The sequence below is a fragment of the Xenopus tropicalis genome, chromosome 7, assembly GCF_000004195.4.
Source record: "Xenopus tropicalis strain Nigerian chromosome 7, UCB_Xtro_10.0, whole genome shotgun sequence".
In the NCBI taxonomy this organism is placed as follows: Eukaryota; Metazoa; Chordata; class Amphibia; order Anura; family Pipidae; genus Xenopus; species Xenopus tropicalis.
Genome location: NC_030683.2, coordinates 85,506,395 through 85,527,545, shown reverse-complemented (window position 1 = coordinate 85,527,545; position 21,151 = coordinate 85,506,395). Strand labels below are relative to the sequence as shown.

Here is a 21,151-nt window from a genome sequence, read left to right as displayed (position 1 = left end):
ATTCTAGTCTTTCCTTAAAGTATAACCTTTTATAGAAAATAGCTATTTTTAACTTCAGAGATGTAAGGGGCAGATTTATCAAAATGTGAGTTTACAGCTTAATACATAAAAACTCACCAAAGTTCTATATATACTTATATTTACTTTACATACTTTCCTTTTAGTCAATATGCTGTGCTTGTCATTGTACCTCAAAGCATCAGATATATAAACAAATACAGCTTGCTCACGCTTTGATTATTAAACACACACACACCTTACTACTACTAACTGACCCTTCCTATAAACTATGCATTTTGCTCACTGTCCCATGCTACTCTTGTGTCCTATCCTTATCTGTTGTCCAACTCTACTGCTGGTTATCCTTGTCTGCTGCCCAAATCCACTGCTGGTACACTGCATACATCAGACTTTTTGCTGTAAGGCGATTACATCCATTCCCTTTCCATATGTTTCTAGAAATGTTTCTCATGCTGTGCTGTCTGCAGAGCAGGCCACCAAATGGTAAATGTAAGTTATATATATTTTTTTTATTATTATTTATATGACTGAGGTAATGCCAGTAGTTCAGAAGAGAGGCCAATGCCTATTGCCCATATACATATCCTTTATCCCAAAGCATGGCAAACATCAAAAAACCGTTCTTACCTGCATCCACAATCCATTCCATTGTATTTACAGATGCAGCCAACACTAGACTTTTTCTAAGATGCTCCACTGCACCCTGTATTATCTTAAATTGCACACAAGAGCCTTTATTATCCTTAAAGGACAAGGAAAGGTTAATATAAATTAAAAGTAAGTCTAAAGTCTAATTCTTTTTAAGTACTTACTGCATATCTAAATTCCCAGATCCCTGCTTGCCTCTCTGAGATATGGTGCTGGCAGCCTACAGCATTGTGAAGACTACGGTGACATCACTGAAATCTCTCTCCCCTTCCTGTAGGCTGCCAGCAGCAGCCTTCCTATTCACTGAGCATGTGTGTAACTTGATCCTGTCTCCTGTTCTGAACTACACATGCCCACCAGCCAATCAGAAGCGGATCTGCCAGAGGGGGGGGGAGGGAATGAAACACATGTGCAGTATGAAGCAAGGAGGGAAAGGAAGGGAGAATACCTTTTTAAAGATGGCTGCCTGTTCAAGAAAACAGATAGAAAATGTGAAGTAAGTGTGGCGTTTTTACTAAACAATAGGAGGACTATTGGGCAGTATGCTTTTTAAATTTTGACTTTCATTCTCCTTTAAAAAACACTGGACTGGTGGATAAACAAAAAGTGCCCAAGCCAACACAGGGACATATTTATTATGCTGTGTAAAAAAAGAGAGAAAATTCATTACACATAGCCAGGCTTCACCGTTTAAAAACATTTTTTTAAATGATAGTCAGCAATTTTTAAAACATTCTAATAAAAATCAGAACAATGGGTAGTTCAAACAAGAGAACGCAAAATCTAATGGTGGATTATAACCTAACCGTTGCTCACCCCTGCAGTAAGGGAAATCTCAGGGGAAAAGGAAGTACTATTAAAGTAACTATTTTACAGAAAGTTCTTAGTATGATATCATGTAGAAAAGATACAGGTAGCAGTTTACCACCTCATTCTTGAAAACAGGATGTAAAAAAAAAAAAAAAAAAAAAAAAAAAAAAAAAAAAAAAAAAAGGTGGCAAGTATATTTTCTTTGTAAGGCTTCCTGCACAAGTACAGCCACAGAGGCAGCCCTAGTAAAGAGGGGCAATTCAGTTATGTAGCGTTGTGCTTGAGTTGAAAGCTAAGTGACCAGTGGCATGGTAGGTGGCTGAAGACATTTACAAATTCCTTGCTGCCATAAGAATACAAAATCCCTTTACATTGCCCAGTTACACAGGACAGAGGAATGCCAGGTTAAGCTTCGAACCAAAAGAAGGATCTTCCAGAGAAGGAAGGGGAAGGGACATGTGCACTGACTTCTACATTATCTTGACATGTTTTGCCGCACAGTAAAATGGCAACTTTTTTTCCTGCTACTTTTAGAGCTAAAAAAATCTGAATCAGAAAAAAAATCTGAGCATTAGTAAATGGCCCCAAAGCCTTTAAGATACCGTAATGCAAGCAGAACAGACGGTGTCTCTCTAATACATAATACATTGTGTATGAGGGTTTTTTCCATCTGTTTCTTAATCAGAGGCTGCTAATAAAGGTTGTGTAAAAGGAGGGGTGGGATCATTTTTTTTTTCACGTTTCAACAGAGTAACTCATTTGTATGTACAGTACAACTTGTATCTTTGTCTTGGGTACAGTTAATAACCGGGCAGTCAGTTTAACATAATGTACTTTTTGGGAAGGTTATAAAACAGGTGGGGAATAATGTTTCAAAGAAGCACACACCACGCCTAAATGTGTGTGTTCTTTCAAGGCACACCTAACCTCATCTCATTACAGTCATACATTGCTGCTACCTTCACACTGCTGAAGTGAGTAAGCAAGAACATCGTGTCCTTCTTTTAATAGGTCTCATTTCACAATAGCTAGAACTGTACACATGTTCATGCAAATGTCTTGTACTGTACAGGAAAGAAATGTCCTAACCAACCTTTTAATTATACATACATCCCACACTTGTGGGAGAAGGAGTTGTAAACTATTTTTAAAACAAAGAATTTCAATTCACCCATTTTCATTATTACAAAGAACAAATGGATGGAAACCTCAGCATTTGAATATAAGCCAACAAAGTTGATATGCCTTAAAAAAATTATTATAATATATTCTATACACTATATTTTTTCTTACAGGTTACCATATTACAGTTATCTTGTATAAATATGGTAACCTTTTAAGGATCTTTATTCAGAAACCCATTGTCCATTTTATGTAAAAAAACAATTAAATTTAATCATTTCCTTCTTCTTTATAATTCCCTTTTTCCTTGTACCTGCCAACTAAAGGTGGCCACACACGTGGCGATTTGCGATCTTTCGTGCGACCATCGGTCGCACAAAAGATCGTACAATCTGCCACAAACCGTTCAGGGCTGAAACGGCAGATAAGGAGGTAGAAACAAAAGGATTTCTACCTCCTTCTGCTGATTCAGTGCTGAAGGCAGATTTTGGTCAGGCGCTTTCTATGGCGCCCGGTCAAAATCTTTTAACTGGCCCAATTGGCGAGTCGACCGATATCAGCAGCTTCTTGCGATATCGGTCGACTCGCCGACTTGCCATACACGCACCAAATATCGTACGAAACAAGTTTTCGTACAATATTATCGGTGCATGTATGGCCAGCTTAACAGATCCCAGCCCTCTAATTAGTTTTGGTGGAACAGCTTATTTATTTTGATAGCTGCTACTTGTAGTACCACTCTAGATATTGGCCATGAATGTTTATCACTGACAAATTTGTGCCACAAGTTGCCCAGTCAGGGTGACCCACAATGATGTTAATGTAGAAGAGATCACAAGCAGGTAGCAGCAATACAAAATTCCAATGTAAAATATCACAAATAATATGAAAGGGATATGTTCATTTGTGACAGAAAACAATATGTGACGACAAGCTGTTCAACTTTATTGAAAAGTATTGGACAGTGTATGGTCACCTTAAAAGAGTAAACCCAAACATAAAATGTTGTTTAAATGCATTGTAAGCACCTTTCCAACTTGCATTAACTGAAAATATCAGTGCTTTTAAAGTTAACTGTAAATGTAATTGTTATATCTATCTGTCCCTTGCTATTCTGGTGGCAGCTCTTACTATTTAACAATGGAGCCGAAGTCAGCTAATTTGTAAAGAAGATTGCAAGGAACTGTCTGTACATTGTATCAATAGTCAAAATGAGATGTGTCAAAGAAACAGACAAATATCTCCAATTTCAGATGCAGTTCCATTTTTTAATAAACCGATGAAAAAAATGTAATATATTAGAAAGCTCCTTACCTTTTCTTCCATTAGGCAAAATGTTGTTTTTAGGTTTCATCAACTTTAATATCTGACTATGTACTCAGCAAATACAGGTATAGGACCCGTTATCCAGAAAGCTCGGGACCAAGGGTATTCCGGATAAGGGGTCTTTCCATAATTTGGATCTCCATACCTTAAGTCTACTAAAAAAATCGATAAAACATTAATTAAACCCAAAAGGATTGTTTTGCATCCAATAAGGATTATTTATTATCTAAATTGGGATCAATTACAAGGTACTGTCTTATTACTACAGAGAAAAAGGAAATCAGTTTTAAAATTCTGAATTATTTGATTAAAATGGAGTCTATGGGAGACTGGCTTTCCGTAATTCGGAGCTTTCTGGATAACGGGTTTCCGGATAAGGGATCCCATACCTGTACAAACTTCCACTTCTGGGGGGGAGAGAGGATAAAGGAAATGGGGACGACAATGATTTACCTGTGATGTTCCACTGAGTCATTATCAGGAAGATTTGCTCCACATACACTACAACGCTCACTAAGGTTGTTGCCTTCATTCTTCATACCAGCTGCAAGTTCTCCAAGCTTGTTGAACAACTCTCTCTGGATAAAACCTTGTGGGAGAAGTCCTCCATATGCACTAAAGTCCATGGAAACAGCCAGAGTTGGCTGCATATGAAGAGCAGTTGTCATTGAAGTTGGCACACTGATCATTGGTTCACCTTTGTGGTTAGGGAGTACAGAATAGACACTGAGATGTTTCTCTGCTTGGGATACTGCAAGCTCTTGACCAATATGAAAACCTTGACCCAACTCCACAGACTGATCGGGTGTATTCTCATCACGGCTAAAACTGAGGTCTCGTGCACTTGTGATTACACTACTGCGGGTTGGAGTTCCTGGACTGTCCTTGCTCTTGTCGTCAGATTTATCCCCACCAGAGGCACTGGACTCTGCTGTTGGGCTTTCTTGGTTGGAGGCCTCTTCAACTTGCATGACTTCTGTTTTCATCTCTGAGAGGCTCTGAAGCCTATTTGTGGAGTGCAAATCTAGTGCATTTTGTTGCAGTGCTCCTTGAAGTAAAGACTGGCCAATGGTCATTAAACTATCTACAGCAGTCTTGGTTGGGCTCATGCCCGAAAGTCCATAAGATGTGGACACTGATGGACTCTGATCCACTAGGTTCTGGTTTCTCATGCTAGTATAACTACTTTCTTCACTGGAATGCTTTGTGTTTAACATGTTTTTGATAAACCTTGCTTTTCTTTCATCCTCTTCTTCCGCAGCCCTCTCTCCTGTGCAGAGTTCACCATCATTCTCTTCAGAAGCTTGAATGGTTTCTAAGATCTTTAAGCACTGCTCCTCCAAATACTCTATTTCTAAGATTTCTGCAGCATACAGGAGGTCATCTAAATCTTCTACTTTAGCCTGCAGTGTAGCGGTGTAAGCATATTCTAAAATTTGCTGAAAAGTCTTTGGTGACAAAAAGTCTAATGTGTACTGTTGACTGCTTCGGTGAAAGAGGATCTCAAACATCTTGCTTGTACAAGCCAATACTGTCCTATGAGCATGAAATTCTTGAGTGTCCACCATTATCACCACATCACACAGGGTCCCTGCCAGCCTCATCTGGTTGGCTTTCAGCAGAAGACCTGTAGGGTGGTTGGGGTTCTGCAACTGTATCATACCCATATTAGTAAAATCCATTATGCACCTGAAGTCTAGTCATTAGGCTGATTGTTTCTTCTTATGATGGGCCAATCCTGGGAACCAGCTGACCTGTAGATAAATATAAACATTAACACAATTTAAAGCAGGTAGAGATCAGTAACTGATTACAGATCTAAAATTAGGCATGCAATAACATCAACAACTTAAGAAATTAAAAAAAAAAACACAGTAAACATCACACACTTTTTCACATTTCTTAAAAGCCCAAAAGGTCAGACCATATGTGGTCGACTTAAGACATTTTTATATTTCCATTTTAAAAGACAAAACAAGAAAATCAATTGTGCTCTAAGGGCTGATGTCTGATATTTTAAACCCACTTTATTTGACATTATTTGTTTGCAGCATGTGGTATTCTTTACAAAATTTTTGTATGAACTTTTATTTATTTTATCCACTGAACAGCACACCCAACAGATGCAAAAACTCAAACCTTGCTAACTCTAGGTCATGTGCCAAGCACGTGAGGTCATGTCATAAGCCTGCTTAGGAGATAATAAAGGGGATATTGGCACAACTGTAACAAAACTGCATGTGAACATTGTACGGCATTTTCATATAAACCATGCAGAAAATAAATTCCTATGCAAAACATAGGTGTGCAATTTTTTCCATATTGAATCATTTTAAAGCCCATTAGTTAAGACTTCAAGATCTTCAATAAGGCTTATCAATCCATAATTAGTAATCCAAAGTAAGAATGAAAGAATGTTTAAGAGATAAATCATATGGATGACTAATAATGGAGTGGTAAGTCTCATGCCTCATCTTGCGGGGAAATCGGACAGAAAGTGAAAAACAAAAATGCACAGCCACAAGCCTAAAGCAACATAGGCAACATAACAGAACTGGGCCAAAAGATCCTAGCCATTGAAATGAACCGAAATTGCATTTTTTTTTTTTTCACAAGTACCACACAGTTTTCCATAAGCCGGTCATTATTTCTAGATACAATGGAAAAACTTTGCATGTTAAATCAAGACATGTCCTCATTACATCACACACCCATTTACACGCATGCAACATTTTGTGAAAGCCAGCGTGTAAGCTTAGCTATAAACAAATCTGCCAAAAGGGAAAAAAAAAAAAAGAGCAAGACAAACAGGTGAATATGATGCTCAAAGAGAAAATCAGAAAATTACTCAAAAGCAAAATTGCATGCATATTTCACTTCTACAATGAGTAGCTATCTGATTGACTGGAAGTTTCTAAACAATTTCTAAACAGTACTGTTATTTAGGGCAAAAGTAGGGGATGCAAAAAGCAGTTTCCTGGAACACGCTGTATCAGGAAGTTTGCTCACAGAAAGTGAGGTACATAGCACTCTTGCCAACTTTCACGCTCAGTTTAAATTTATATTATAGTGCACTGCTGTCAGAAGGGAATTTTATATTGAACCCCATGTAATAAGCAATGTTTTGAATGACAGCTTATGGAGACTATATATGTATATTCACTTTGGTTTATACAGTAACACTTTTTAACAGACAACGCGCCTTAACCAGCTATAGAACTAGATAATGAAAATGTAAACATAAAAAAAACAAATTTGTTTCCACTTTGCAAATTAAACTTGCAGAAGGGGCTTTATTTCCTTATTTTTCCAACCTAGGTCATGTCACCTGATGACATTCCTGCTCCTGAGAAAAACACGTCTGGCAGAACGTTAGTACGTTTTGTTTGTGACTTTTAACTTTCCAGAATTCTCTGATTCCTCTTTTTCAATGGACAAAAACACAGAAAAAATAGTTATTTGTTCAAAATATCTAGTTGTTAAATTAGGACACACTTTCCCCAAGGCTCTGTACCCATGAGTGTGTTTAAATGCGTTTGCCTTTCAGTGTAGCTCAATGTGTTCCACTGCATGACAACGCATTTGTTAACTGATCTCACGCTTCCCTGCAGTTCTGTACCCATAGGGACCAAGACCAACATACGGACCAAGGGGTATAGGCAATGCTGTGGGATGCATACAGCTGAAAAGGCAGCGCTTTTAAAAAAAAAAAAAAAAAAAAAAAAAGGAGGGATCAGTGGTTAGGGTCTTAGACTTTTCCATGCCTAGTAAATCTTCAGGTGGCTGCATTTGAAACAATTTCTTTCAGTGAAGTTTGTTCATACAAGTTCATTGCCCTCATGCTAGGCTGACCAGATCATCCCTTTAAATGGAATGACTTCTTACTATTAGCCTATATATTGACATATTTATACTATATACTGACATATTTCATGCCCCTTTACAGACATTATATATGGCTCACGTCAGTCCCTGCCCCAGTGAAGATTTTACTATAAGGCCCCAATAACAATCATACACATAGGGTCAATTTGAAACTGAACAAAGGTTGTCTATATCATCATAGCACAGGCCATTTGGATGTACACCATTGCTAACCCATGCCAAGATATGTGTGTGACTATTAGCAGTGTCATATCCTGCTTCTCACATCATTTCCTGAAATGTAGCAAACAAAATGTAATTCTGAGGCGTGCAAAGAGTTCTAGACCTACATGCCATCCAAGGTCACTGACTAGGTGGACAAAGCCAAGGATGACATTTGCACACATACAAAGAAATAGCAAAGGTGTATTTGTAATTTTACGCCATGTTTTTCTTAAGACAGTGACTTTTATAGCCTCTTAAAGTACAGCAAACAACACACTCAGCAGTGTGAAAGCCACCTTCAGAAGTTGGGGAATAGTATTCCAGATTTTCACACTTGATGACGATGTAATTGAAATGCTGTACTTTTTCTCCACCAAAACAAATGCAGTTGGAATTTCAGCTGTAGATGCCATGTTTCCCTACCAATCTGATTAATGTTTAACCCCTACCTAACTGGAATAGTGATTCTCGCTTATTGCTCTGAAACTCACTAAAAAGACCCCTGGGAGGGATGAGAGCTTACAATAGCTTCTGTTCTCTTTTCTTCATCGCACCCCTAGGAGCTTCTTAGCATTACGTATAAGTATTAAAACTCAAAAAGTAGACTGAGTATTCATATTCTGTTTAAAACATACTTATAGATCTGTGACATATAAATATAGGTTTGTTTTAACTTGTAACAAAGGAAACATCCAAGCTTGAAGACAGCTTTATTACATCTGCAGATGATGAAAGCCTCTCCAATGAAATGTTTGTATGACACTAGTGTATAAACCAATTGATTTGCTCAGCCTGTCAATATGAAGTCTGGAATGACCCCTAATTTGCAGCTCATTAAATATGAGGAAAGCAATGCACTAAAATTAGAGACGTCAAACCCGTGGCCTTCTAAATGTTGTCAACTACAACTCCCAGAAGCCCCTAACAGCAAAAGCGTAAAAGCCAACCTTGCACTAATTTAGAAGAAAAAGATCAAAATGTCAGACGTGTATTTGATTCACATTATAGGAGTCAGTTCTGCAAACTTCCCGCTGCATGATAAAACTGCAACTCTTTGATATAATCTAGCTGAGAATGCTTGGAAGTTTCAGGCAAGATGTTTTTCAGATGTTAATTAACTACAATTTCCAGCACCCCCAAACAGCTTAAAGGAGTAAATGGAAACTAGACATTGTAGTCCAGCTCTTTTGGAGGGTAACAGGTTCCAACCTGTGATTTAAGGGATCACCCCATCCATATGCTTGCTCTTTCAACAAGCTTAAAAGCTTCTATGCTGGATGCAGGTACTTCTGTTATGAAGTCACTAAGATAAAGTTTAGGTGAAAAGAATAAAGACAATTATAAAAGTATATTTTCATTTCTAATAGAAAAAAAAGTCTAAATGAACTTGCCGCATGTTTTTTGTCACTGGGGAACAACTTATCTTGCGAGGAAAACTACTAGAAATCCATTAAACAACTTTAGAGATTACAAATGCAAACCAATGTTTTTATTTTTTGTTTTGTGCATTAATTTGCCATTAGCACTTTTTACCTATGAATATGAATTTAAAGGTACATTAACGTCAATGTGCAACAACAAACAGTTTAGTGAATACCCCTTCATATATTGCCCACTTAACACTTACTAGGGAAAAAACTAATAGCTCCCAGATGCACTGAAACTCAAACTACACTGCGCACAAGCAACATGCGATTCAGCAAAACTGGAAATAAAACTCATTTAATTTAGAAACTCTTATAAAAAAAAAAAAAAAAAAAGAAAAAGAAAGACAAACCCCAACCTCTGTGGAAGCTGAACACTAAGATCAACAAACATTATAAAGTCCACACTATTTAAAAGAATAAATTAATACACTTGTAGCAAAGCCAAAAAAAATTCTACAGCATGTGACCCACCAGGAATTAAGAGGTAAAGAACACATTTTTCTTCAATTATATACTGGCCAAATAAAAAAAAAAATAATTTCAAATGTTATTTTAAATGTTAAATGGAATGTTATGATTGGGTTTCATACACATTTGTTACACCTTGCCTAAGTACAGAAATAATTCCCCCCAGTGGACTTCTCTAGCTATGTATTACGGTATCTAGCTCTGTGAAGTATCAAAGCCAAGCACCCTTAAACCTTTTCATTACAATTAGCCGCATGAACAAACTAAAGCATACCAGAAAAGCATGTAGGTCTTCTTCATATCCCCCAACAAGTATCACATAGTAGCATGGCATCAAGAGATCTGTAAGAGTATTATAAAAAGTAGGGGAAATCATCTGTAGTTCAGATAACTGGCTTCATGAGTAACTATTTAAGTTAAATTAGCAAGAATGAGAACTGCCACATTATCTAGGCAACATTAAAACATATTTCCACCTTGTAATTGAAATGTTCCCAGCAGTTAACATTCAAAGTCAAAAACCTTTTTTAAAAGTGAAGAGTGTTATAACAGGCTTTCATATCACCAGAATAAAATAAAACACATTAATACTGGACACAACAAATAATAAATCAGGGTAAGAGAGCTAAGAAAACAGATCCCACAATAGTGGCTAGTACTATTGTGTGTGCAAATAGCAGGAATGTTTTTGTCTGTTGGGAAGTAGCAGGCAGTTATACAGTGTGAGGGTCACCGGGATAAATGCAGAGCCACACAAAGACCCATAAACCTCAGCTCTTAACTGTGATGTCACCCGGAAAAAGGCAAATATTTCCTCTACCACTTTAAAATACCTTGACAGAGGGCTAAAAGCAAACACCTGTGTGGCTTATCAATCAGGGCATAAGATAATACACACTAATTGATCACTGATTGTAAAAGGGAGCTGTCTACAATAACAGCTAAAGACAAAAAAAAGGGGGGGGGGAGATGGGTGGGATTGGGAAGCAGTGTTACACATAATTTATGAAGTGATAAAATATGGGCTACAGTTTACCTCTATCCATAAAAGAATTCTATTTCTGCAGACTTTTATGGGTGCGTAAGCGTTTTACAGAAGAAACTGCTAAGTCTCTGTTAAAAAACACGCAAATTTTCAAGAACAAGCAAAAAAAGCAATTGAGGCAGCAAGTTATGGTTTATGTACTGTATAAAGAATAAAGCAAAGCGAGCTCTGCCCATGACGATGCCCATGCAAATGCCCATACAGGAGAAGGTTTGTTACAAACAAGGACACCAGCCTGGAGGTTTGCAACAAGGACAAACAGATCTATTGGTTTCAGTTGTGAGTCTCCTGTTTGTTTTTCTTTGGACAGGGGATGGGAGGAAGGGTGGGGGGGTCGGAAAGACACCCTGTGACAGAACAAAGCTGCTTTTGATGAGCTGGAAGGGTTAATTAGTGAACTATTAAAAGTTCTTTATCAGTTGTGTATTGCCAAGATTTAGCCTATTTAAACCCCTGGCACATCAAGTTTTTGGAAATCATACATGTTGCATAAAAACCCATGATAGCATAAATAACATGAAGATTAGATCACACGGATATTAACCCTTGTTTGGAGGAAAGACGTTTTAATGGTGGGGGGGTTCAAAATAAGTAAAATATGAGGCAATGTGACAAGATGTCACTTAATAATAAGAGCAGCTCAGTTAGGGCAACCTGAGGTGAAGGGCCAACAAATCAGGGTTATCCAACCTGCAGCCCCTTCAGCTGCTGTGAAACAACAACTCCCAGCACCCTCCTACTGGTGATGCTACGAGTTGTAGTAGAGCAACAGCTAGAAGGTTGCAGGCTAAAATCAGTGAAATGTATACTGACAATATCCTGCAATTGTCCTCTCTGCCGTACCCCACCTCCAATATACAGTGACAGAAATGTAGAGAGCACCAAATACTGACGCGGGGCTTTTAGCGCACGGAGCCCGGTATCCAGCTCAAAGATTCGTATAGAATGGAATTAGCGGCCAGACCGATCCAGATAGATCGCACTGTACAGACAGATACAGCAGGGATACAGGGGCGGGGCAGTTTCATAACAAAATTCTGGATAGAATTGAGAACATGATGTTTTATGGGGAGAGAGGGAAGCAATGGAAAGCACACATATGAATGAAATCTACAGGAATAATACTAAAAATGCACAAAAATAAAAATATTCCACGAGAAAAGGGGAGCGGAGGGAAAAGCTCGGGTTTTCATTCAACAGATGAAATGCAAAGAGACAGTGGGAATGGCAAGATATTGATGTCACAATCCAAGGGTGATCAAACGCAATTTTCTATTGTTTATCTATATAAAACGCAATAAATCACAGTTTCTCTATAGAATCCCATCTCCCGAAAGAAAACCTGGACCAGCAGACACAAACAAGTGCAAACACCATGCCCGTCTCAGAGCAGCAGCAGGAAAGCGAAATCTCACTGTCTCCCTGCAGCGCACGGAATTTATTCTAAGAAATGATATTGTCTCCCTGCAGCGCACGGAGGAGTCTGCACCTTACAGCGAAATAGCGCCATGCCCCCTGCATTGCACAAAGCGCTTAAAGTTAATCCCAATGTGCGTGAGTTGCTCAATGGTAGGGCAGCGGGGCTCTCAGAATCAGTGTGCGACATTATGATAACACTAACAATAATCAATGTGCACCCACTGGGACAGCCTGCGCCTAGGATGGCAGGACAGCGCTGGGGCTAAGGGATGCCCTATTGTGCCTTGTAGAAAAGCGATCTGTATTAGTACCAGATGTGGATCTGTACGAATTCTAATCCAAGATGATGAACTGTATCGCAGCCTTTCCTGCAGTGCACAATAGAGCATCCCTCAAATCAGTATTCGCAAGCCATAGCTCTGTCAGTACTCAGTAAGTGTGCACCTCACCGGCTCTCTATCCTCACCTAATAATAGTGATCATAAGGATAATAACGGGGCTCCTGTGTGCCGGGAGTGTGGCGGCGCATACACAATTAGCGCTATCCTGCCAATAAGCAGCTAATTCGGGATTTCTGATGAACTTTTCCAGCGCTTTGTGCCATGCAGAGCGCACGGATCTCACACAGCAGCAGCTGAAGTTGACTTGGGATCACTATAAAAAGTGATGGAGGGAGAGCACTTAACGTGCACAACTAAACCCGTACAGGACAATAATATGCTTGCATTGTCAGTGTAAAGGGGAAACAGACAAACGTCATGAAGTATGCATGTACCCAGCGCAACTCCGACTTTCCGGAGCCTGAGCAATGCAAGCTCCCCTCAGTGTAAGTGCAAGCATGGCTATAGACACAGACGTGACCTACCCACCCTCGGCTAGGGTTACCTTTCCCACAATGTCCAGACAAGCGGAGGCTGCCGAGGTACAGTGAGAACTATAACGCAGCAAGGTCTCAGGTTGAGCATGCTTGTATCAGAACACTATAACCCAGCGTATTGTATTACTGTACTCAGCCACTCAATCCAATCACAGCCTCTTGTAGCCGCTATCAATAAGAAATGCCCTTATGATAAGTTTAGGGAGTAGCTCACTTTGTAGGAATAAAAGGCTCACTAGCTGCACTCACCTCAGATGGGCTTCTTCCTTTGCTAGCTCTCTCTGCAGGCATGTATGTGAGTAGAGATGCGCTGTTTAAAGCAGCAGCCTAATCCAAACAGTTCGCAGTGCCCGCTCTCATGCTCACTAACTCCTCTCTCCTTTAAGGTTAGCAAATCAACACAACGATGACGTCAGGCCGGCGCCTGGCCCACGTGACTCTCTCTCCCCATGCTGGAGCGGCCGGCCGCCATGCTTACTCCTGGCTAGGAAGGAATGGAAGGTTGGTGTCAGTCAAGAGTGGTTGGAAAGGGAGCATCAGGTGCTCTGAAGATTCAAGCGGCAGGGAATCGGCGGGTTTCAGTGTGGGTTAGACATAATAGTTCTCGGCAAGGCGGTAGTTTATGGAATTCTGTGGGTAGAGAATAACAGCGCAGCCTTGTCATGAGCCGAGACCTCGCAGCATTTCCATTCATTAAGTACTGAACCGTGAATGCTAATGTGTCTGTAGGGGTAACAACAGCGAGTGCTTCTATATACAGTAATAAATAGTCTGCGTTCTCTTGTTAAAGGAATACTATAATCACATAGGTCCCCTTACTTGTACCCGGTGTATTCTGTCTGCGCTTTCAGAAGTGTCCTTTAGACATTCCACTGTGGCTGCTTGGTTCCTTTACCATATTTAACTGTCTTATCTAAAGCCCATTGCTAATGAGGGTCTTTAAAAGAACAGTGGCGTTATACAATTCGTTTTGTGATTTTTTTCATTCTTATAAAGGAAGGTACAGTTGACCCAGGGACATGAATACTAGGAGACACATTCGATCCTACATTGTATATAGGGGATCAAATGGTGTGAGTGAGGCTTGGTGCCCACCTTCTCCTTAAATGAGGTTCATGTAAGGCAGGACAAATGAGAGATCAAGTATAGCATTAATGTGTATATTAAGGGCCCTTACACATGGTTTTTTTTTTTCTTACATGTTTGAGATGCTGGTTGGAACGCACTTAAAGGGGAACTCTGGCTTTGGAACCAACATTTTTAAAAGAGCCCCACATATCACTGAATAAATACCATTTTTATATGCTGAAATCAAGCTGCAAAACAGTTCTTCCCTTTCTGCATCATTTGCAGGGGAGGAGGGACTAAAACACATGTTAAAAAAAAAAAAAAAATTCTCCACAGCTTACAGACAGAATGCAGGAACTACATTACCCACAAAGCACTGTGATGTTCTTTTCCTTATTGACATCACGTGTGCAGGGAATTGTGAGATTTGGAGGATTCAGGCTGAGGACAGTCGACTACTGTTAAATTTTTATTTTTAATCTCAAAGTAGTCAGCCAGATCAGCAGGAGAACAGGGGGCCAGGCTTAGGTACCTGTTCCAAACCATATTATTACATTAAAAATCATCAAAAGATGCATATTTTTGAATTGATGTATATTGCAAAGTTGCTTGAAATTATGTTTATTTTTCAAAAAGCTTAATTTGTGTTTGGCGCGGAGTTCCCCTTTAAATGCATCAAATAATTGATTGCGTTACATACTGCTTGTTTGTATCTACGTGTGTTTAGATTTGTGTTTTATTGCAATTAAGATGTTCTGTGGTATTTTTTTTTTTTTTTTTTTTTTTTAAAACCCAACATCCTTTTGTTCAGAATAAAGAGATGTATTTTGGGCTTACATGGATTTAGTTCAATATATGACATTTTTATTATTGTATTCTTGTGATGTCCACAACTGTATTTCAGTTCTGTAGATCCTAGCAGGGATTATTAAGAGAATAATTGGGCTTTTCATATTATGTGGGTTTAGTCTTAGGCTTTATGCTATTACTTACTTCTTCGTCAACAAGACAGCAAAAGACTAGATATGCTTTTAGGAGGCTGGTTATGCATTGAGTGTCTGGAGATTCTTGGGAACTTCAGTGGCTTTTGCTGTAGCACTTTTAAATGTAAAATGTAATAATTTAAAGAAGCAGTAGGCTAAATGCAGCTCCTTCTGATATTGAACTAAAACCCCGATCATCCTCCGACAGTTAGTTGGAAGTCTATTAGATGTTCTTCCCTTGGGAGAAATATTGACACTTCTGTTAAGCTTTTTAGTTGAATATTATCCTTTGTCTTTATCACAGACTAATTTTACCAGAATCAATGTTAATATATTTAACATGTAATAATTACCTAATACAATACCAAGGGAATTAATATGAACAGTATGTATTCAACATTTTAAAATTACACAGTGTTGCTGGAAATATATGCTTCTTTAAAACTCTGTATATTAATAAAAAAAAAACACTCTTTATCTTAAAACTGAAAAAAAGATTTCCTGTGGAGCAACAGTCCTTTTTATAAATCCCTGCAACATTTGTTAAAAATGTCTAAGTTTAAAGAAATGATCAGTTAAGTATAATTTACTTGGTTCAGGTGACACTAAAATCTAAGCTGGATGAGGAGTTAGGTTTCACTGTTAGATGAGGGTTGCAGATTTAGATACTTTTATAAGTGTGTATTTGGTTACCTTATGAATTGTGGATTTTTATATATTTGCACCTGGGTTGTATTTACGCCAGTAGAGAAAACCAAATATGCTGCCTTTGACATGCTTGGGATCATCCTGTTAGGGCACACAGCAGATTTTGGTGCAAAAATGCATGCTTTTGCACTTATGCACCAAAATCCACTGTGTGTCCACTGACAGGTCTATCCTGCACCCACATATATATATATATATATATATATATAATTTGTAGAATAGAAATAGTGAAGGTTTGCTATGAAAAATACATTGTATAGTTAGCAGAACTCTTAGTCAGAATGTGTGGGATGTTTTATTAGAGATCTAGATTGTGTCAATTCTGTCATGGCAAACAATAACCACCAACAAGAATTGTTAAGAATTTTGCAAATTTGGGGGTCTGAGTACTTGGCAGCCCCCACCCACATATAACTTGTCTTGTTATTCTAGATGTTATTGTCCAGATGAACTCATGTGGACCATGAATCATAAGTCAGTGGGGAATTCAGAAAGATCAAAACAATGTCAGTTCTCATTTTTTTTTTTTCATTCTTCCATTCCCCCTTTAATCAACCCACATCTGACCTTTAGGTTCTAGTTTTTTGGGGTTTTTTTTAACCTTGCCATGGCAGCAGTTCTGATTCTAAGTTTGTAAAAAGTGTATTTCCACACTAAAATTGCCCTGTTTTATAATATTGTTTTATAGACTAAATTCTAATGCAACTTGTCAAGAGGAACAGCATATCATAACCCACGGAATTGCATAGAAAACCTTGAGCTAGTTGTGTTCAATACCCTTCATATTTACTTTGGCTTGAAAAGTCTTTCTGACTGTCACACCCATTGGAGAAATCCATATGAGACGTACAGATTCATATGAGCTGTATGGAAACGGTTATAGAGTGCCACATATTGGCTATCTGATATATTTTGTGTACATGTGGCTTCTGAGTTGATTGGACCCATGAATAGATAGTGTGAAATAGGTGGGACACCTAAATCATAAATGTAATTTACTCAAAATGAGTAGAGATGGTCTTTAACCTGTTAAGTGTTTGTTTTCATGCATGTAAAGGATAAGAGCAAACCTTAAGGTGGCCATACACGCACCGATATTATCGTACGAAACCTCGTTTCGTACGATAATCGGTGCGTGTATGGCATGTCGGCGAGTCGACCGATATCGCAGGAAGCTGCCAATATCGGACGACTCGCCGATCGGACAAGTTTGAAAATTTTGATCGGGCGCCATAGAAGGCGCCTGACCAAAATTCTCCCTTCAGAGCTGAATCGGCAGAAGGAGGTAGAAATCCTATTGTTTCTACCTCCTTACCTGCCGATTCAGCCCTGAATGGTGTGTGGCGGATCTTACGATGTTTCGTGCGACCGATGGTCGTACGAAACATCGTCAGATCGCCACGTGTATGGCCACCTTAAGGGTAGTGACACACGGGGAGATTAGTCGCCCGCTACAACAAAGATCTGTTGCGCAACGACTAATCTCCCCGCAATGCCATCCCACTGGCTAGAATGTAAATCGACCGCAATTTGCCGAAGTCACCCTAAGTTTCCTCTCAAGGCGGCTTCGGCAAATCGCGGCGCCGCGTATGCAATCCCACCGGCACTTTACATTCTAGCCGGTGAGATGGCATTGCGGGTAGATTAGCCGCCTGCAACAACTAATCTCCACGTGTGTCGCTGTCCTAAAGGTGAACGTGGTCTGTAAGTAGGGAAATCAGTTGACAGTGTTGGAAAATGAAGGAAAGGAAAAGTCACCTTGCACTTCTTTGCATTTCTACAGTATCTGTTCATTTGGTCATATACCATGAAGGATTGAACAGATCCTTACCTGGCTTAATTTATGTTAACAGCCCTTTCCTATACCTCACCTTTGGTCTGATATAAGAGGGACAGTTGCCATTTGCAGACCTGGAAAGGAACAAGGCTTACCAGAAATTTTTTTTTTTTTAGGGTTTGCTCAGGATATGACTTGGCTTTCTGGGGTATTTTGGGACAAAGCCTAAAATATTCCAGTTTTTCCAGTTAGAATTGTGGGAAGCAACATTCCATATTTTTGGTTTGGAGTATCTTGCAAATGTACTCATTTATCCATGTATCCACTCCCATGCTTTCCTGTGTGAGGGGCAATCCAAAATAATATATTAAAACAATGCATACATTTTAACACTGTGTGGGACTATTTTTTATTTATTTTGAACTTGTTGCCTTATCACATTGCTAAAACAATGGTACATATAGTTACATAGTTACATAGGGTTGAAAAAAGACCAGTGTCCATCAAGTTCAACCCATCCAAGTAAACCCAGCACACCTAACCCACACCTACCAATCTATACACTCATACATAAACTATATATACAACCACTAATACTAACTGTAGATATTAGTATCACAATAGCCTTGGATATTCTGCTTGTTCAAGAACTCATCCAGGCCCCTCTTAAAGGCATTAACTGAATCTGCCATTACCACATCACTAGGAAGGGCATTCCACAGCCTCACTGCCCTCACCGTGAAAAACCACCTACGCTGCTTCAAATGGAAGCTCCGTTCCTCTAATCTAAAGGGGTGCCCTCTGGTGCGTTGATTGTTTTTATGGGAAAAAAGAACATCCCCCAACTGCCTATAATCTGAGGTAATAATATGAGGTACAATAAAAAAAAGTAAATCTAATGCTGTACAACATTTTGGAATATAGATTTCTTTTAGTTTTCTTTGATGTAAGATTACATTCAGCCCATTGTCTGGATTTGAAAGAGTTTAAGGGAAAGCGCTGCAGTATTAATAAATTACTGCTTTACTGCACTGTTACTCACGTTCTGTTTATTCCTTTCCTAGGATGTACAATATTTGTGGCCACCGACAATCCATATAGCAATGTCTGCAGCTCTGTTTGTCCTATGGGCTTATTTGGGAAAGGACATTAAAAATAGTCATTTCTTTTATTTGTCTCATTTGCAAATCCAGATTGATAATCACCTGCAAATGTGTCACCGTCTCATTAAAATAATATTTCACGCTTCAAACCAGTACTGTGAAATACTTGTTTACCCTGCTGGCTATTGTTCTATAGCTAATTCCAAGCGCTGGTCGTTTCAAGCGTTCTTATAATGTGCAAATCTGCTACATGATTTGAAATGCTGATCAGCTTCTAGATCTGAAGAACTGATGTTTAGAGCTAATGGTGGCAGGTTTACTTTTTTTGCACATTCCCTATTTTTAAAAACATTTACAATGCTGTAGCTTTAGTGAGATGCCTTGAAATTTGATTAATATATAATGATATATAATTCAAATATTATGGTAAGAAAGCATTGCTACTAATGGGTAGTCATCTTACAAGAGTTATGATTTCCCTAAAGTTTGTGATAATGCAAAAATCGTTAAGGTGATTTTTTTTAGCTTTGGTGAAACTTAGATTTCCAGCATTCTCCGGCTGCTTCCCTAGGTAGACAGGTACTAGGAGGTGCAGTTCTGCAATAACTTAGGTGCCGTTGGCTACCATACTATGAAAGATAGCAGTGAGTGCAATGGCAAATGTTTCAGGTAATGTAATATTTATATTCACAAAACATCAAGATAAACCTTAGTTAGTATTAGTGTTTCCTTAATATCCTTTTAGGTGTGTTTTGCCAAAATCATGGGTTGCTTCTTGTGATTTCTTATGCCTATCTGTATGTTCTTAAAGGCAGGCTCACTTAATATGCATTACGTGTATATGGTATATTTAAAATTAGTTCAAAACTCACCTACATTCTAAAAGCATCCTTCTTACTACTTCCCACAACTCAGTGCCTTAGATGAGAAATACAGACAGAACTCAAAAGGGGCAAAAGAACAGTTTGTGCCTCGAAAAATGTTTAAACGAGTTGATTTTTTTTTTTTTTAACAGAAGTTTTAAAGGGGAACTATTGCAAAACATTACATTGTAACATAAGCTTTGTTTCATGGAAATATGAAACGTTCTCAATATTTTTTAAAACTATTTTTACAACTATTATTGGCCAGAATGAAAGCTAAAACAATCATGACTACTAGGAAATACACTTAGCATACATTCCAAAACTATGCTTCAATACACAATATTATAATAATATAATGATAACATGTTTTTGCAGGCATTAGTAATACTTTCAAATGTGACTACAGTAACCCTTTAAATGTAATTTATATTTTTTGAAAGGGATACTGTAACTTCTGAACACAAAAAGCATTTTTCTTCTACCCTGGAGCTGTTTTCATCTGATGGTTGGATAACCCTTTTTTAAAATATAAATTTACCAGTACTGAAGCTTTAATTTTAGGTCTGAAAACAATGTGTGGATTATATGTATCACTGATTCTATAGGAAAAATGCTGTAGTCTTTAGAACCAACTAGGGCAATGATATCAGGAGACTTTTTGCCATCGTTATCTTTGGCAGAAGTACCTTATTAAAGTCATGGAACTGAACAAAAAAACATGTTGCCCAATGTACAGTGATTCCCATTTAACAAAGTATTCCAATAGTTTTTTTTCGGCGAATTAGTTTTACACAGCATAATAAATACGCCCCTAAATAGTTGCTGTGCAGTTTTCTGTTGCATATTTGGTTGCTGTGATGTGTTACAAGGAATTTTGACCCTTTCAGTACTATGACAGTATGTCAATATTTCATATGATCTATATTAAACTGCAAGCTATGGAATTTTTTTCTGACATGTTTTTCTTGCATCCAATCACTGAAGAGATGAACCAAGTTGGAATTCCGAACTATGCTTGTGGGCACTCACAGCGGCGCGGGGTGTAAAGTGTAAAAAAAACATGTCGACTTGCTTATTTATTTTGCACTTTTCCACAATCAACTCTAAATAAGTTATCAATATCAATCTTTCTATGGTTTGAGCAGTCAGGGCTTTTATTTATAGTCTGGCAGAAGTTTCAGAGGGGGATATACCAGTTATTTTTAAGTGCAGTAGTAGACTGTGAGTTCTTTCCTGTATATTGGCAGTAACCTGTATATGTGCATTCAGCACAAGCAAAGAATATGGTTTATAAGCAAGAAGTCAGGCTATTTGTAGAAATATGACGTATAATACACAATTTCAATAGTAGTAGTATGTATTAATTTTTGCAAAGTTACTTGTGGTAGGAAAAA

General features: G+C 38.4%; 1 protein-coding gene and 1 long non-coding RNA gene across 4 annotated transcripts in view; one reads left to right on the top strand and one right to left on the bottom strand.

Annotated features, from left to right (window-relative positions):
* zbtb16 (zinc finger and BTB domain containing 16) overlaps nucleotides 1-13,731 on the bottom strand; it is a 90,318-nt gene extending 76,587 nt beyond the window's left edge. For 2 of the 3 annotated variants that reach the window (XM_004916095.4, XM_004916097.4), the window contains exons 1-2: nucleotides 13,502-13,731; nucleotides 4,381-5,681 (exon numbers count right to left, since the gene is read on the bottom strand). In XM_004916095.4, the coding sequence (XP_004916152.1) occupies nucleotides 4,381-5,609 (1,229 nt within the window). In that variant the 5' untranslated portion in view covers nucleotides 5,610-5,681; nucleotides 13,502-13,731. Of the gene's footprint in view, nucleotides 1-4,380; nucleotides 5,682-10,185; nucleotides 10,254-13,501 lie in introns of all 3 variants that reach the window. The other variant, XM_004916096.4, reaches the window with a different exon arrangement.
* Nucleotides 13,665-18,257, top strand: LOC116412331. Its single transcript, XR_004223671.1, has 2 exons — nucleotides 13,665-13,753; nucleotides 17,965-18,257. It is a non-coding gene; the product is annotated as an uncharacterized LOC116412331 (long non-coding RNA).
* Nucleotides 18,258-21,151: the final 2,894 nt, after the last annotated feature.